The sequence below is a fragment of the Chenopodium album genome, chromosome 16 (genome assembly GCF_948465745.1).
Source record: "Chenopodium album chromosome 16, dcCheAlbu1.1, whole genome shotgun sequence".
In the NCBI taxonomy this organism is placed as follows: domain Eukaryota; kingdom Viridiplantae; phylum Streptophyta; class Magnoliopsida; order Caryophyllales; family Amaranthaceae; genus Chenopodium; species Chenopodium album.
Window position 1 is genome coordinate 44,894,272 of NC_137849.1, and position 18,889 is coordinate 44,913,160.

Sequence of the window (18,889 nt, forward strand, 5' to 3'; positions counted from 1 at the left end):
ACTTTTTATTGTTATTCTATTTAACTTTCATTATCCCTCTATTTCACTATTACAGGATAAAGCTATGAAAGGTCATACTTGTAACTCATAAAATATGAAAGTTTTCGAAAATAACAGAAAAGGGCAGCTTAGGTTAGTAGATTATGACATAATTAACCCAATGTTTTAATCAAGGTAGTAACAAAGGAACAAAGGTAATGGTGAATTGGTGATGATGTAAAGATGTTTTGAGACGACAATTATCAGGACTTTTACTGCATAACTCGTTAAACCTTAGGGACCCGTACCTTGCTGCGTCCTTGATTACACATAGCCACATAGGGTAAAAAAAAAAAAAGTACTAGTATATAACCTTAGCTTGGTTGTTGTGTCATGTACAAGGTATAACTGAATGTATATGGTTTACATAGTTATTTTCATTTTTCACCCGTCTTTTTGTTTAGGAAAAAGATAGAAGATTGGAATATAGTTGAAACTGTGCTAAAGAAGGGAGATTATAGGGAAAAAAAGTGTAGTAGTTATAAACTTATTATATTTGGTTCTACGTTTAAATACAATTATTAAGATTTGTAAGTTAGTTGAACTCCATAAGTTAGTTAACATTGAAGAATTCAACATCCAATTAGGAATTGACAGCCAAGAGTAAATTAAAGCTAGAAAACTTAATTACAAATTTACAAACAACGTAATGTAATGAGAAACAAGTCAACTTCAACCACTCGTATATGCTAATGGCATACACTTCAAATTAAGAGGGAAACAATTTAAAATATAGGTGAAATTAAAATGAATGCAACTTAATGCTTGTCAAACACTTCTATGGAGTAATTAATAATCGCAATGAATTACAATTATACTAGCCCAATACAAGTAAAAACCCGATTTCAGGTTAATTACCTGAATCAAAATTAGTGGCAATGGTCAATGGATAGAGTTAATGAAATGAGCGCGTTTATGATGCTATTATGTATGTACATTATCCACACTCAAGCGACGTTTTCTACAATATTAGAACACAATTAATACGAAAGTAACATTTATAAGTGAGTCTGCTAAAACATACAGAGTACTTTCGTTAGAAATTGAACTCCCTTAAATACTTAAAACTTCTCAAGAACAGCTAGACAAGTAAGACAATCAAACAAATTGGTACACTTACAGAAGATTCAACAAATTGACACTTCTTTCGGAGAATATTAAACCAAACGACCAAATAACTAAAAATGTCAAGTAAAAACACTGTATTACTTGTAATATTTGTCACTCTCTAATATTCCGACGGCAAAATATCACTCTTCTATAGACTACGGAGTAGTAAAAAGAAAAACTTCAATGTACATAGCAAAATGTGTCACAATTTTTTGGTATCAACATTTTAAAATTTTAATCATACTAAAAAAAATTTTAAAAAAAAAAAAAAAAACTACAAAGGGTAGTATCGTACTTTACTATGATCGTCAACATCATGATCATCATTAATCCATCCAATTGAGTGGTTGAGTATGTAGGGAACACAGTCAAAGTCAACGTTTCCGATTTAACCTTCCATAATCAGCAAGCTTCCTAGATCGATTCGCACAAAACGACGCCGCTTCAGACAAGTGCGGTTTATCATTAATATTTCCACCACTTTTATTATTACAACAGCCACCGTTACTTTTCCCGGTCACCGGAACCCTAATTTCGCCGGAAAATCCCGTCTCAACTCCCCAATGATACCGACTCGCCGGCGAAGCTCTCACCAATGGACTCAAACAAAACGCAAAACTCGCAATATTGTTCGCCATCAACCTCGCCGGACTCGCCTTGACTCGGCCCGGACTCGGCCGAGTCGTCGTCGACTCTCTTTCTCTCTCCTCCAACTCATTCCACTCGTTTTGCGGCGACATTCCTCGGTTACTGCACCGAGTTAACTCACAGGGTTCAACCACCGAGTTCGACGATGAACTCACAACACTCGATTTAGATCGGAATAACTTCGAGATAAGACCGAATTTCCCGCCGCTTTTCTTCTTCTGAAAAGTAGGGTTTGCTTGTGGAGTACTGTAAAACCGTTGAATTATCGGCTTCTTGTTGATGTCCGCAACGGCGGCTGTGACGGCGGCGGTGGCGGTAGTTTGATCGGATTTACGCCGGGTAATATACGGCGAAACAGACCTCGGAAAAATCAACGGCGGCGGTTGCGACGGCAGAGCTTGTTGCTGCTTCTGATGAAGATGATGATGATGAAGGTGAATTGAGGAGAGAGATTGAGAATGATGATTAGAATTAGGGTTAGGATGATCGGAAATCAATGATTTAGGTTGAGATTGAGCTTCAACAACAGCTTCAAGACGAAGGCGAAGACAAGAAGCGCAAACGCCGACGCTACTACTGAAATCCGATACGTGCTTCTTGCACCTCATCTGACTGATTAATTTTCTCTCTCCTCAATTTCTCTCTCTCTCTCTTTCTTTCTCCTCAATTTTCTGCGCTTTTAAAGCGTCGAAAATATATTGACATTTCCCTAATTTGATTTTTCAGTTTTCTGGTTGAATATTTCTGGGTAAGAAGATCTGGATGATGGTGAAATATAAAGAAAGAAAGAGAAGAAGGAGAAGATTCAAGGTTGTCCTCTTCTGAAAATGTGGGGTGTATTGTAAAGTTTCAGGGGAGTTTTTATATGATTTTATAATATAGTTTTATTTTGTACTACTGGTAGTAGAAGTAGTAGTTGGGGTTATTATTGATATAGTTACTCCATTAGAAAATAGAAAATGTATTTTTATTTATGTTTTGTCAGATTAATAAATTTTATTTAGTGCTATTGTTGTTAAATGAGGTGAAGTTTGGGTTGGATTGGGTTGCTTTTGAGGAGAGAGAAAATGTTAGGTTTGTTTTGGGTTTGACTTGCCCACTTTTTTGTGTCAATTGTAATTTTCCTTCTTCTACTCCCTCCGTCCCCCCCGAAAGAACCACTCATTTGGGTTGATTACGCGGGTATTAAGAAAGTTAAATAAAAAGAACTAAAAATATATTGAAAAGATAAATTTACATGGGGTTTGCAAAAAAATAGATAGAGAAAGTAATAAAATTACATGGAAAATCAAATTTTTATATGGAGAAACTAATTTTGCACAAATATTGTTGCAAATTGTTTGGTGTTTTAATGCAAATGGATCATTCTTTTTGGGACTAAAATTAGGCCAAATGGGTCATTCTTTTAGGGACAGAGGTAGTACTATTGACTCCAAATAGTGTTGCTTAACTTTTGGAGGAGTTTAGGACCAAAGTAATTATTGCTTAAAAGATGAGATCTTGTGGTTTGTATTGTAAAGTGTTTTTAATGTGTCTAAATGCATTGTGTTTTGTTTGTGATTGTGACCTAATTGCCGTTAGTGGAAATATTTGTTTTTTAAGTGTTATGGTTATGGCTTTATAAGCGAGAGTATGTTTCTTTGTTTGTGGCAGAAAACTTGCATTTTAAAGATAAATAAGATTGTAGAAATTGGAAAGAAGTATCATGGGGTGAAAAGCAATCTTTTATTGTGATTTTGGTGTATATAGAAAACTTTGTAGCAACTATAGTGGGAGATGGTTTAGGTGATTTGTTTCCTATTCTAGAATCATTTAATAGTAGATTTGGATTCACCCTCACTAATTATTTGACTAGCTAAAGATACTTTTGCATAGAGATAATAATTTGGTGTTGTTTTTACTTATCTACCCTTTATGATTTTGAATTCGATTATACTTGAAATAAATCCTTTTTGCTATGTAGGATATCTCATACGGCATTAAAAATGTTAACTCCAATTAGAAATACAGAATCAAATGTTTGGTTTATGTGTTTAGGTCGATTGATGACTGGAACTATTTATTCACATTGGGTCAGTTTGGATCGTCATACATTGGATCAACTTTTGGCTGCTTCCATCGAATGATTAGGTAATTTTTCCCTGTGGTAGATTTTATCATTAAGTGAATAGGTTATCCTTACATGAGAACGATACTTGATGTTGATTCAATGGTGTAAGAGAAAAGGAAAAGAGAAAATGTAAAATATTATTATGACAATAAAAAAATAATAAAAAAAAAGACAAAAAAGACAAAAAAAAAAAAAAAAATGATGGGCAATGAGTGCTACTTCTTTTGAAGTACTATGGTTTTGTTGGTAAATTTGGATTCACATCTTTCTTATTGTAAGAAAAATAGATGTTTATGTAAATAGATGAATGTGATTAACTTTGATGTTGTTTAATTAGATTATCTTTAGATATGCTTAGTTTGATTATTAACGGGAAGTGAGTCCACTTTATTGAGTAAGCGTGTAAAAGAATTATCTCAACATAATGGGCATAAAAGTGCTATTTTGTTTGAGCTAAATGACTTATGTATCATGTTTGTTTTTTGAAGTAAAGTCGTGTAATATCTTAACACAAATGACATTGAAAGCTACTCTGTTTTAGCTAATCGAATTAGATATTATGTTTGTTTCTTGAAGCAAGCTTCTTTAAGTGATTCTAATGACGGAATTTTCAAATCTAATGTTTAGTTTACGGGTTGAGGCTAATTTGCCAACTATCATTCATCAAAGTGATTAATTTTCTTATGGTGATGATCTAACTGATCTTTCAAACGACATTGAAGGAATTGATGTCAATTACAAAGGCATATGAAAAACATACTACCCCCATTTCATATTAGCTGCAACTTTAAAGAGCACACTGACTTTTAGACAAAATTTGGTTGTGAGTGTAAGATTGAGAGAGAAAATTATGGATGCATGTGATAAAGATGGAGATAGAGAGAAATGTTAACCAAAATAGAAAAGAAAACATTTGTTGCAAATAATGTGTAGCATTTATTTTTGACAATAGTTGCAAATAATATGAAATGGATGTAGTATATCAACATAAATCCACTACCGAAATCTAACCATCCACAATAGATTCCCAAATCCAAATTAGTCTAAAGGATGAACTGGTGATACACCAAAAAAAAAAACCACTAAATTACCCAATTGGTCCTTATACATTACTTATCTTGGCAATCTACAATTACCCAATTGGTCTATCTGTAGGAAGAATAAGAATATTGTAATACGATTGGGCCATTTAGCCCAATCCACATTCTTAATTTCTTATACTTCTATCCATTTCAGTAGGGTCCACCTTCCCAAAAATAAAGAACCTTGTCTGACTTACACTTAAACAATCACACCATTATTTTGCTCCCAAACAATTAGGAAAGATTCTCACCAATCTCACAAAATTCCCTTCCCCAGTAGAAGCTGCAGCAACAGTGAAGAAACTTCGCCATTGAAATTCATCTCAAATTTCTGCTGATTTTTCTCTGAAGAAATTGAAGTTCAAAGATGTCGTTGATTTGTAATCGAAGTAGATTAACGTCGTCTTTGATCAAACGGTTGAAGTATCAAATTGCGATTGTTTCGAATCATCGATCGTTCACTACTTCTGAAGGTCATCGTCCTGCTATTGTTAACAAACGTAGCCTTGATATTCTTCATGATCCTTGGTTTAACAAGGTCCATTTCTCTCTCACTTCGTCTTTCTTCGCGATTTTTAGGATTTTAGTTTTTGATTGATTCATGTTTGTGAAATTTGATTGATCAAATTAGGTTTTGAAGTGTGATTAGTTTGGATTTTGTGATTTGTAGCTGATTTATTGAAGTTTTTATGTGAATTTCATATTTTTAAATGCTGTATTATAGACAAAAACTGTTTGAATTACTTGTGATGTTGATGTGTTTGTTTAAATGAGGAGTAAAATTAGGGAAATTCCGAGGATTTGGAATGGTACTGGGGCCGATGTTAGTCTGGGAGATACATTCGAAAAATGTATTTAGCTGCAAAATAAGGTTAATTTAGTGTTTTAGATGGCGGAGATGTAGTATTGGTGAAATGAAATTGGTTGATATAGGAAATGCAACAAGTTTATATGATTTGTGATGTTTAGTTACGTTATTTTCGATACGGATAATGATAATCACGAACTTTTTCCATCTCATGATTAAGGAAATTTAAGGTTTAGTGTATATCCACACTAGTCTGAAGCTTTCTAATGCATCTTTCTTCAAGTTGTGAGTTGAACTTGCTTAGTTCTTATCTGAACTTGTTTTTGTGAAACTTCAAGCTGAATATAACAAAGCATAAGTACTGAATTGAATGTCGATAAGAAGTGAAAAATGGGTGATATTGATAAATTTTACCTTAGATGTTGTGATTAAATGAGGAAAGAAGGGTTATATGACCTACATTATGAAAAAAGAATAAAGTAAAAGTTATACGTCTTAATGTCTTATGTTTTGAAATAGAGAGGAGCATGTACATTTTTTTTTGAACAAAATCAATTCACATGCGTGTACATATTTTAGCAATAGTGAATAGTAAGATCTTGAGAAACTACATAACTTAGTACTATTATGTGATTATATCATGGTGAAATACACATGACTGACATGAGATGTCAAAGACTATATGGACTTGTTCTTTTGACAAGATATAAACATGTAATTACTCGATTCTTATCTGCTTGTGAACTTTCTTGCTATTACTTTTTCATTTTTCAAATCTGCCGCACAGTTTTCCTGTGATTCTTCAGTAATGGCTAAAACTGAGTTTTTGATATGACTGTTTGAAAAGTAGGGCACTGCATTTTCCATGACAGAACGTGATAGGCTTGATCTTCGTGGACTTCTTCCACCAAATGTTATGACTACTGAGCAGCAAATTAACCGATTTAGTTAGTTTCTATCTCTCTATTATTTCTCATTTCAATGTTTGTGTCTCTTTCTATTATCGCCGAATGTTTATAGCTTTTCAATGTGCTCTGATGTTCCTGTCATTTACATGGTATGGTAATTTGGTGATACTTCATTCCCTTGTCATAGCTAATAAGAATGCAGTCTCTGGAAAGTGCAAAATTTAGTTCTGTAGGCATATTTTAAGTATGTGAGGTTTTCGCTAGTTAAGAGAAATATGTAAAATTGGGTAGAATTATGAATCGAACTGTATAGCCATACATGAATCCTAAGATTCTAAGAATTGAATCATGATTTCAAGTACACTGTTTACATCCCACCCAAACTGGAAATTAGTTATAAGCCTTATATCTCGTGTTCACTTCTTCAAGATACCAACAAATTGGCTACATCCTATATACTATCCAAAACATTTTGCATCAATTTGCTTCTGGGTACTGCTTGCTATGGATGCCTTTTTGTGCTTGAAAAATGCTTGTTATTAATTACTGCCACCAAACAGTGGCTGACCTAAGGAGACTTGAAAAGCAAACAAAGGATGGACCATCTGATCCCAATGCTTTAGCAAAATGGAGAATACTCAACCGGCTGCATGACAGAAATGAGACAATGTACTATAAAGTGAGTGAGTACCCTTGTTTATGTGGTTGTATTTCCATGCATTTCAAAATTCAAGACTAGCAAGTTTCGCATAGAAAACATTGATGCATTTTATAGTTTTTTGGGGCTGCCCAACTTTTTCTTGAGAGCTATGAACTGATGAAATTGAAATTTAATTGGAATTTTTACTAGATTTGACTTTGTCCTGATCATTTAAATAACCCAGTTATGATCAGATCCAACACTATTGTTGAAACTTGAATCATCCATTCCAGCTGACCTCTTTTGAGCTGAAATAATTTTCCTAGAAATCGTTAAATTACTTAAATACGGAGCATTAATGTCTCAATGTGTTACGTACATCTTCAACCTTTACCGAAACCACATAGTCCTGTAGATTGTGGACAGTAGTGATTAGTGTGCTGATCAAATGTAATCAACTAATTAATTCCTTGTTGGGCTTCCTCCGTAATTTCAATTCTTGAATATACCACTTCATATAGTTTGGCCTATGTTTAAAGATTCAATTAAGAAAACTTTGGGCTCTCAATCCGTTGATAACTTTTGTAAAGACTGAAACTGTTATTTAAGAACTTAATCAAAGAGGTGATCTCATGTAAACTTTTGCATATTAGGGTATGCGCAACGTGCAAAGCTTGTTCAAGATGACACCTGAATACTTGATTTCTGAGAAGCATGCCAAACTAAAACATACAAATTTATGCTGTATCTGGTTGATGCCTAGATATGTTTAGATGTTCTGACAGTCTGTTTAATTATTTTTTCAGGTTTTAATTGCAAATATTGCAGAATATGCTCCTATTGTGTACACTCCTACAGTTGGTCTTGTTTGCCAGAATTACAGCGGGTTGTATCGAAGGCCACGAGGAATGTACTTTAGTGCTGATGATCGTGGAGAGATGATGTCAATGGTATACAATTGGCCTGCTGATCAGGTATTTCCTCATGACAAAATGATTCTTAATGCAAGATTCGTTCTTTAAAAGTTTTAGCTATTTCACTTATTCTGTGTGAATAATGATACTATTCAGAAGAGAAATTTCTCCAGTACAGTTTTTTTTTTTTTTTTTTTTTTTTTTTTCCTTTCTACTTTAGGATCAACTTTAACTAATGTTTGATTTGCCTTAATTTATGTTTTCATGCACCAGTTTCTTGCTTAATCTGTAAAAATTGAACTCTTACTACTATAAGAAAATCAGAAAACAGATTTCAGAACCAAATTGCAGTCATTAACAGCTTACCGAATACTGTTTCAAATCACCTTATATATGTCAAAACGCTTTTGTAAAACTCTGCATAATATGAATATCTTTATATTTGGCGCCAAAGTTAAGCTGGAAGTAGGATTTCCGTCCTTTTTCTTTTAATGTTAGTAATTGATGTTCCAATCACTTGTTTTCCCCACCTTTGTTCTCCTGGCTTTATGCTGATATCATTTTCTGGTTTTGCAGGTCGATATGATAGTTGTGACTGATGGTAGTAGAATATTGGGGCTTGGAGATCTAGGGATTCAGGGCATTGGTATTGCAATTGGAAAACTAGATTTATATGTTGCTGCTGCTGGGATAAACCCACAAAGAGTAATTACTTGACTTTTGAGTCATGTCATTTTCCTTGTGTCTATAGTTTAGCTTCTGAATCTGGATTTCAAATCAAATTTCTCACTAATTTTTTTTCCTATCCTAATGTCTAATATGTTCTTTAACCTCAACTATTTCTACATTATAATTGTATTTAGTTTCTCTTTAGGTTCGTGCCTCACGCTAGCGGGGCTTTTCTTGTCATGTCCCTTTCTGATGTAGTTCGTGATTGGAATTCTTTTCCCCGCTGTTATTGCTTGAATATGACTCCTGATCCCTTGTTATGATGATTCTTAATTAGTAGTAATTTTTAGGTGAGGTAATCTGTAAAAATCAGCACTTCCATACTTTCATGTGTCATTACTCATTAGATGCATTATCAGGTGAGACTTACTATAGACTATAGATGATTCTAAACATGTAGTTGAGCAAGATTTCACTCTAAAGTGATTCAAAAAAATTTGTTGAATGCTTTTTTTTAAATACTGGTCTCCTCATGGGTTGGTAGGCATCTTATTCAAATGGTCAAACCTTCTCTGAAAAAAATGTGCGATAGGTTTTCAGTTTTTTAAATTTGAGTGTGTAGATTGATTTTCCTATCCCCCTCCCCCCCTCCACACACACATACACAGCCCTGCTGGTGGAGGCTTCTTTTAAGAGATGATTTTGTTGTGGAGCATATATTACCCTTTCTTTCAGTTCCAACTCTTTGAGGTGAGCCCTTTTCCTTAATGATCTTTTTTTGGTGGGCAGGTGTTACCAGTGATGATTGATGTTGGAACCAATAATGAGAAGCTCCTTAAGGACCCTCTATGTAAGAATATAAATCCTGTCATGGATAGGGGTTTGGTAATTTAGTTTATCAGCCTCAGTTCATTTGAGATGTTGTCTTTTGCTCGTAAACATTCTTATCATGTGTTTGTCTTTTCACATCTAATGTATGTTTTTACATGGTGTACTGAATGTAGCCTATGTTTCTTCATGTGAATGCTTTCACAGTCAACTTTTGAAAGGGTGGGCTAAATGCTATGATTTTCAAATTTTTTCTTTTAGAATGAGTATGATGGGATTGGCTTTCCTTTTCAAAAATTTTAGTTTTCTATATTTCATAAAATAACCACTGTACTTTTCACTAGGTTTCCTCCTAAAGTGGGGTTTAGGCCTTGAAGAGATCTTATGCTTGCTGCTTTTGTAAAAGAATGTAGAGAGGTTAGTTCTACTGATATTTGTTTATGTTTGAAACAATTGATTTTAAAGACAAACCAAGGGTGCATCTACCAACCATATGTAAAGGAAAGGATGAAGTAATAAATCTCACATCTTTTGTTCCTAAGTGATCTAATTTAGCAAGTCTGTGAAGACTACTGCTTTCCAAAATTAGTGAACTTTGTCACTGCTGATAATTTTTACAGTGAGATTTTTTTCCTCTCTTGGTGTAATGGTGTGTATGGATAGCTACCTCATCATCAAAGGAAATTGAAAATTCCACATGCAAACATTAATTCAGCATCCTTCATTTTATCTTGTAGTATTGTTGTTGTTGTAATAGTAGACTATTAGTACAAATATACTTTTTATTGTTTTTATTTATACTACCACTTTTTTGCTGCTGCCGTTATCAAGTATTCTATGTACTTGTAAGATTACAGTAGTTAATTCTAGCTTTACTAATAAACATGTTTTCCTCTCTAAACAGATTTTCTTACAGTAATTAATTCTAGTTTCTCTAAGTGGATTTTTTTTTTATAGAATTTTTTATTAATTAATCTATTTTTCCTGTGCAACAACCCTCTTGGAGTTTATTGGTTAAGGTAAGGTTGCATACATCCAAACCTTCTTAGACCCTACCAACAACATTTATTTATTTATTTTATTTGAAGGCTGTTTTTTCTGTGTACTTATCCAAGTGTGTGATAGCGTAAAAGTGATTTGAATGTAAGAAGTGTAATGATCTATACTTCTTATTGGCAGATTTGGGATTGCAAGAAAACCGTCTTGATGGAGAAGATTATCTTGCAGTCATAGATGAATTTATGGAGGCGGTTTATACACGCTGGCCGAATGTTATTGTGCAGGTCAGTTTCTTTATGCTATGAAGCTGCTGCAAAGCATGGAAAACTCTTGGCGCATAGCGCCTATGTATATTTTCAGCAATAGGCCATGAAAAAAAGTACAATTTCATAGGTAAATAGTACCATTAAATGTTGTGGTGGTATAAATATTTTGCTAATAGTACAAAAAAGTATGTAAACAGTACATCAAAATATTATACCACTGTGAGATATAATAGTACTACTAAGACATAATGGTACAATATACATGCATAATAACACAAAAATGTACCACTGTAACCATAAAAGTACCATTTTGAATGTCAAATGACTATTTTTCTCTCCTTTTTGCAAAGAAAAAATATAGATGCCAAGATGCACTCGCAAAGCATTGGGAATTCTGTTATTTTTCTGTGGCATTTTCACCACCATTTGCTCTCTTGTGCAGTTTGAAGATTTCCAAACCAAATGGGCTTTCAAGCTGTTACAGCGGTACAGACATAATTACAGAATGTTCAATGATGATGTACAGGTATAAGTATGCTATTATGCTGGCTGCGTCTTCAGCTCTTCACCTTAGAATATTGCGTAAGGGTTAATTGTTTAGAACCCAAAAGGCTCAGTTTGTAACCCTCTTGTTTTTTGTGTCTGATATCCATTATAGTACCACAATATTAGGTTTATATATTTATTTATTTAATTTTTCCAGGGAGGGGAGGTGGGAACGACAACTTTAGATAGCAATGGGCTCTTGTTAAGCACACTTCCTTGGCTTTGTAAAAAAAAAAAATCCTGGATAAAAGAGTTTCTATGTGCACATGCGATTGCTAAGGAGCCCTTTTCTTGAAGTTTTGGTCAGCCTTTAGTTTCTTCTAGTCATAGAACCTTGACGTATAAAAGTGCTCTTTGTTTGGCTCTCTGGAAAGAGTTTTTTGATTGAGCAATCAAATTGATGGTGGCTAAACTTTAGGATGCTCATGTGCTATGTTACAAACGTGAGCAATCAATTACGTAAGGCTGGGTCTGTATTTTACATATTTACTGAAATATATGACATTTCGTCTCTTCTTCCACTCATTATATATCATCATTCACCTTGTATAAGTCAGTTACTAGTTTTATTTTCAGTATTAGTCTAGATCATTACAAGGTTGGTTTTATATGCTATATTCAGAATGTGTTTTTCCTGTCCATCACCTTTTTTTATGCTACTACAAGCAAGGGCTTGTGTAAAGTATGAAGTCATCCATATAGGAGATTTGAATACGTTTTGTAAGCAGATATTATAGTTCATGCCTAATATTTCAACTATGGTTTTCGAGGCAGAGTAAGCCTCCTCACTAGGTGCTTTGGTTTTTTTTTTATAGGTTTGATCGTGGCTGTTGCCTTAGGCTTCTCCTCTTTTTTAGTAGTTAGATTGCAAGCATTTCTGGTTAAATCTGCTTCCTCTTTTGTAAGTTAATGTGACGTGAATTTCTGAAGAATGTTAATTTCCATATTTAATCTAGGCTAGAATGGAATTTGGATGATTGTGAATATGTAAGCGTTCTTTGTAGGTGCTAATGTTAAATTAGTTTCAAACTTTTAAATATTATAGATAAATTCATTTTACATAATTTTAGCTATAAATTAGATGGACTCGAATATATAGATTCTTATTAAGCTTAAGTATCTTTTGATAAACTAGATTGTCATTGTTTGTGCTGTTGAAGTTACTATAGTCTTAAAAATTAGAATAGATACCAAATTAACAAATTGGGACTTTGAGATTATCTTATTGCATGGCCTTTACCAAAATTTATTTAATTCTTGGCTATTACTGCCGACCATCTCTTTTTTCAGAAGTGCCTGCTTTATTGTCTTTTGTTTGAAAACCGAGAACAGCAAGTAACATGTTTGATTCTCTTTCTATTAAAAACAGGGGACCGCAGGTGTTGCAATTGCTGGGCTTCTGGGAGCTGTAAGGGCTCAAGGAAGGCCAATGATTGACTTTCCTAAACAAAAGATTGTTGTTGCCGGAGCTGGAAGGTTCTCCTGTCTTGCCTTTTCTCTGGACTTGGTGTAGATTTATTTTAACTTAGCTTGTAGATATTGCTAAATGAATTAAAAAAATATATATATTTACTGCCTAATGATTGAAGATTAATGATTTTAATTCTCAATTCCTCACTTAACTTTGCCCTGTATTATCTGCTGAATTAAAAAAATAGTGTTTATACCTGCGGTGGGTAGGTTGGGTGGGGTGGTGGGGAATTGGGGGGAAGGAGGGGTTACCTGCAAAGTTGTTGCATGTATCTTGGGCTCTGAGGATCTTGTTTGTAGAAGAGTGGAGTATGGCTGTCTCAAAGAGTTCTCATGAACAAATCCCAATAGTATCTCATGTAGTGTTTGGTTTGAATTATCAGAAAAGGCCAGGGAAGAAGGTTAGGGAGTTTAGAGCTCATGATACTAAGCAGGAAGTGGAATGTTGGCTTGAATTCTGAAACATGTCCTAAATGAGAAGTCGGAGATCTTAGCTAGAGGGAATATTTCAAAATGAATAAGGAAATAAATGGGTGTTTCCTCTTTTCTTGTCCTGGTCCTGCTATGCTTTAGAATCTTGTAGTTCTTGCTCTTCATCTCCTATATCTGAGTGAAACTCTGATTTTTGAGCTTGTTTGAGTTATTTTTGTCTGTTTTGGCAGCTAAGATTAAATTAATGGCGTGCAGAAAATAAACTCATGATTCCTGGCAACATTTGGAGTTTTGTCCAGCAACTGACATTTTGGTTTTGTTGATTCTGACAGTGCAGGTGTAGGTGTTCTTAATGCTGCCAGAAAAACAATGGCTAGGATGTTGGGGAATAATGAGTCTGCCTATGAAAGTGCAAGGAGCCAATTCTGGGTGGTTGATGCCAAGGTGTGTAATCAATTAAGCTTTTGTCTGACAGTATACTGCATTCCTTGGGCACTTCATGCAGATTTAAGTAATTCAACGCCTTTGACTTGTTGACGAACAAATATTTTTTGTTATTAGTAGAATAACAGAATAAGCTATCTAGGAAGAAAGCCATGTATTAGCTAGGATTTCTAGACTCTAGTCTCTAGATGAACTGTGGCTTTAAAGGGGTTGTTACTGCCGAATTTTCAGACTTCAGAGAGACTGGATCGTTTGATTTGTTTTGGGTTACCTGTATTCTGTTATCTCTACCCCTATAATTTTTTTAGAAAAATGATAAGTTTTTAATTTCCTGCCTGTGAGTAAGAAGGTAATGTATCTTTGCCTTTATTTTTTCTGGAACTTTATATTTGTATATTTGTTTTCCCACCTTGGTGATAATTAGGAGCGTTTGTCACTGAGTTATGGACTACTTTCGATTGGCAAACAGAAGAGCTTTAGCTTTAACTTTATAACAGAAACCGTGTAGTTGATCATGACTAAGCGGTTCTATTGTGCATACCAGGGACTGATAACTGAGGAGCGCGAAGATATAGATCCAGAGGTCCGCCCTTTTGCTTGGAAGGCTAATGAAATTAATCGCCAAGGGTTGAAGGAAGGGGCAAGCCTGGCGGAAGTGGTTAGTGAACTTCTGCCCCACTGCTTACAACTTACATGTTACAGAGTGTGCAATTTGTTTACACAAATATGCAACTCTTGCAAACTTGTACTTTTTGTTGATCCTGTTATGTTAATCCCACTTTGCTTACTTCGTCTCATTGATCGAAAAGCATAATAGAATCATAAAGTTGGGCTCCATCTGATTCAGATGACTTATTTCTTGAGCCAAAAATTTAATCCTTGAAAGTTATACTACAATAATTATGTTTTTTTCTCTATAGCTTACTTAAAATTATTTTATTTTTTTATTTTAAGTTTAGATCTTGTGAGGGCTTATGCTCTTTGAACTTACCAAAAGTGTTGGATGCGTGATTTTGATGCATTTACATTTTGATCATACGTGAAACAGGTTCGGCAGGTTAAACCTGATGTACTTCTTGGATTATCTGCGGTTGGGGGTCTATTCTCAAGAGAGGTATGAACTGATCAAGTGATCTCCTTTTGCTTTCCTGCTAAGAATATTGTTTCCTCTCTCCTCTCCTTTTCTAATCGCTCTGAGTTAAAAAAAATCAAGCACCATTTACGGAGGCAATGAATTAGATCTGATATGATAATTAATTACATGCTGGTCTTGGCTCAAGACTTCAAGAGCATCCAGATAATAGATAATGACCATCTGATAAGCCAGCAATATCAATTCATTAATGATTGTATATGACTATTAATTCATTAATTCTTTCACGAAATACATTTCTACGCATAATAAAATCAGTATTTTGAAAATCTTTGAATACAAGCTTTCCAATAGTAAGTTATATATTTGTCGTTAAATATAAAATTCGCATTTTATGTTTTCGTTATGAAATGATTGGTCAATTTGTGTATGAGGTTGTGCTTTTTTTTCCTTTTCATTTTTTTAATATAGTGTGATCGGCTCATTCTTCTAGTTGCTGCGGGAATTTTCCAATATTCTCTCCTGAAAAAAGATTCTTTTCAGTATTAGAAAAAAAATTATATTGTGTTAAGCTGTGAACTTTTGCACACTTTCTGGTTGAAAGTTAACCCATTTCTTAAATGTGGTTTAGGTCTTGGAAGCATTTAAAGGCTCAACATCAACAAAGCCTGCAATCTTTGCTATGTCAAACCCTACAAAAAATGGTATGCTTGTACGTCTTTATGGTGATATTCAGCTCTTCTTCAGCTTTTTTTTTTTTTTTTTTTTTTTTTTTTTTTTTTTTTTTTTTTTAAATATATATTTTCCTAATGACAGCTGAATGCACCCCTGAAGAAGCTTTCTCTATAGTTGGTGACCACATCATATACGCAAGTGGAAGCCCATTCCAAAATGTGGATCTTGGTATGCATTCATTCTAATCAATATGCTCAATTTTTTTGAAAAAAAAGATGATTGCACTATGATGTTAGTGTAATGTGGAAGAAAATAAGAACTGTTGCACAAGGGGAAATGCAATGGACAACTGAGGTCCTTTGGGGCTTCGTATCGCCCCGGTAACTTTTAGATAACTCATGTTAATCCCAGAATTAATATATTCTTCTTTAACTTATTTCTCCCAATCCTTGAAGTACACTTAAGCGTTCATACTATGCTAGAATATGGCTATGTAACTTTTACCAACCATCCCCTTCCCCACCCCCCACCGTGCTTTATATACTACTCCCTCCATCCCTTAATACAAAGCCTCTTTCTAGCATTTATTACTCACATAATAAAGAGAAAGAGGCTTTTAATTAGGGACAGAGGAAGTACATCTTTTTTTTTTTTTTTTTCCATTTTTTTGCTGTTTCCGTTTAGTTCATTTATTTTTATTTATATATATATTTTTAATTTTTTTGTTCTACACTAGTACACTCTTGTACTGCTGTACTAACTCCATTTTTGTCAAAGCCCCTTTACCACCCTACCTATCAATATTTACACATTTCCACTACACTTTGCCTCTCTTACTTTATCCATATTTTTCTTCCACCCACTCACATTTTTCAGAATTTTCTTGTTCTATACTCACAGTAGAGAAGAACCCAAAAAAAAAAAAAAAAACAAAAGATGTATATACTTGTATTAGAGTCTTATGAAAAATTGCTGACTAGAAGAACAAGAAAATCTTTTTAAGATAATGCATCTTCGGGTCTTCTCTTCTCTACCCTCTTGGTTAAAGCAATTTTAATGTGCCCAACGGACACTACAGTATGCCCTTTTCTCCCCTCCCTGGTCCCCCAAACCCCAACAACTGTAGATTTCTTCTGGGAGAATGGACAAAGGAGTATTATAATTCTAATGGAACATTTTTTGATATGGCAGGAAATGGCAAGACTGGTCATGTGAACCAGGGAAATAACATGTACCTTTTTCCAGGGTAAGTTTCCACTTAGCTTTTGATATAAATTGCCCCCTTCATTCTTCTTTACTAATGTCTTTTTTCTTGAACAATCAGGATAGGACTAGGTACCCTTCTCTCAGGCTCTGAGATAGTCTCAGATGGCATGTTACAGGCTGCTGCGGAGCGGTAAGTATTAGCAGTTCTACTGAAAGCTTATGTGCAATGGATTACCATGATTTCTCCTTTGCTTAATTGTATACCGCAGATCCAACCTCAGTTGTTTCTCTTCTTTGGCGTATGCACTCTTATCATATTTGATCAATAAATCACCAGAATCTGATCACATATAGTATTAGCATGGTTTCTTATTATTTGCTCCTAGAAGTCATCTGTCATGCCTGGTCCCTTGTGATCCTGAGGTGCAGTTGAAGGTACTGCAATGTGGATGCTAGCTCAATTTTGCTTCATTACTAAATGTTCTTAAAAGTTCTCAACCTCTTCAGCAATAGTTGCTACTTGCTAGTGAGAGCGAAAGATGTCTTGACTTGGCTCATGACTGCAATCTCTAGCCATTTAAGCCTGATTGTAGAAATTGATTTTTATGCTCTTTTGATAGTATCTGTAAATAAATTTAGTGTCCGTTTCCTCCTAAAATTTTGTGGCTGTATCTCTAGTATAGTCTCTCTCACTACAATAGGCCACATTTAAGTTAGCAAGTTAAAACTAAACTTTTCCATATCACATGTTACTAATAATGTTGAGGAGAGAATATTTGTGGTATATTGGAGACAGACAAAACTGAATAGATATGTCACTAAGGAGGTGCAATACTTTTCTTTCGCTTGTTTGATTGAATTCAGTACACACACTCACTGAAAAAAAAAGGTTTTAATTTTCTCCAGCATGCTATGAAACACAGACCTGTGTTAGTAGAGTATGCTGATATTGTTTCTTGATTTACAGCTTAGCTGGGTATATGACTGAAGAAGAGGTGCTCAATGGAGTCATCTATCCTTCAACATCGAGGTTAGTTTTGGAGCATTTAGCTTTCAGAATTTTATTTTCATGGCATCTCTTTTACACTATTTCCGGTGCAGAATACGCGACATCACTAAAGAGGTAGCAGCAGCTGTAGTGAAGGAGGCTTTAGAAGAGGACCTTGCAGAAGGCTATCGTGGCATGGATGTTAGGGAACTCCAGAAACTAAATGAGGTAATATTACAAACTTAAAACTTATTTTTTAAAAGAAATTATCATACTAACAGGCATTTCATCAATTGGCCCAAGATTTATCGTACATGCCTATGATTTATGCTCTCATATATGTATTTGTTTTAGTTGAAACCCTGTACCTGAGAGCTGGGTCACAAGAAACTGTTACTTGTTGCCTTTCTTTTGAAGTCGTCGTTGTCTGGCATGTTACCCCTTCAATTGGGATCCAGTCTCTTATAGTAACTGAAATTTAATGTTGCCTTGCAGGAGGAACTTCTAGAATATGTAGAGAACAACATGTGGAACCCAGAATACCCTACTTTAGTGTACAAGTAGATCTGAAACCATATATAAGGGTGAAAGGAGAAAATGCGTGTTGTATTGAAATTAGAGAAGCAGTCCTGTCCCCCGCCACTGTTGCCATCTTCTCTGATAGACACAAATCACACATATAATAGCTATTTTTGCTTGAATGGGGCAACTGTCATTTCTTGCTGCTTATCCGTTGCTTATATTCTAGTGTATTGCTATTTACCCGTTTTGGTCAAGCTCTATTCACCATTATTGTTTCCATTCCAAGTCTGTTTTCAGGGGACTATGGCTTTAAATTGTAGAGGACAGTCAGGACACAAATGGTTGCACGTTGTATGTAATACGAAGTATATTGGTTATCATAACATCTAAAAGGCTAACTCCTGTAACTTTATGTCTGTCAAATTACATATATTTATCAATGTTATTGAAGGTGATGTTTGCTAAATGTAGAACTTATAACGTCGGCTGGAA

At 34.5% G+C, this 18,889-nt stretch overlaps 2 protein-coding genes across 2 annotated transcripts; one reads left to right on the forward strand and one right to left on the reverse strand.

Moving 5' to 3' along the window:
* Positions 1–1,111: 1,111 nt before the first annotated feature.
* Positions 1,112–2,652, reverse strand: LOC145585536 (uncharacterized). The gene has a single exon (XM_081642236.1). The coding sequence runs from the start codon at positions 2,403–2,405 to the stop codon at positions 1,524–1,526; it is 882 nt and encodes a 293-aa protein (XP_081498362.1). The 5' UTR covers positions 2,406–2,652; the 3' UTR covers positions 1,112–1,523.
* Positions 2,653–5,194: 2,542 nt separating this feature from the next.
* On the forward strand, positions 5,195–18,889 carry LOC145586657 (NAD-dependent malic enzyme, mitochondrial). Its single transcript, XM_081643547.1, has 19 exons — positions 5,195–5,527; positions 6,648–6,744; positions 7,266–7,384; positions 8,152–8,319; positions 8,836–8,964; positions 9,718–9,778; positions 10,936–11,039; positions 11,464–11,547; positions 12,937–13,043; positions 13,802–13,913; positions 14,458–14,571; positions 14,962–15,027; positions 15,638–15,710; positions 15,823–15,909; positions 16,873–16,927; positions 17,006–17,077; positions 17,855–17,917; positions 17,989–18,103; positions 18,371–18,889. Exons 1-19 carry the CDS (start codon positions 5,357–5,359, stop codon positions 18,437–18,439), a joined length of 1,866 nt encoding a protein of 621 aa, XP_081499673.1. The 5' UTR covers positions 5,195–5,356; the 3' UTR covers positions 18,440–18,889.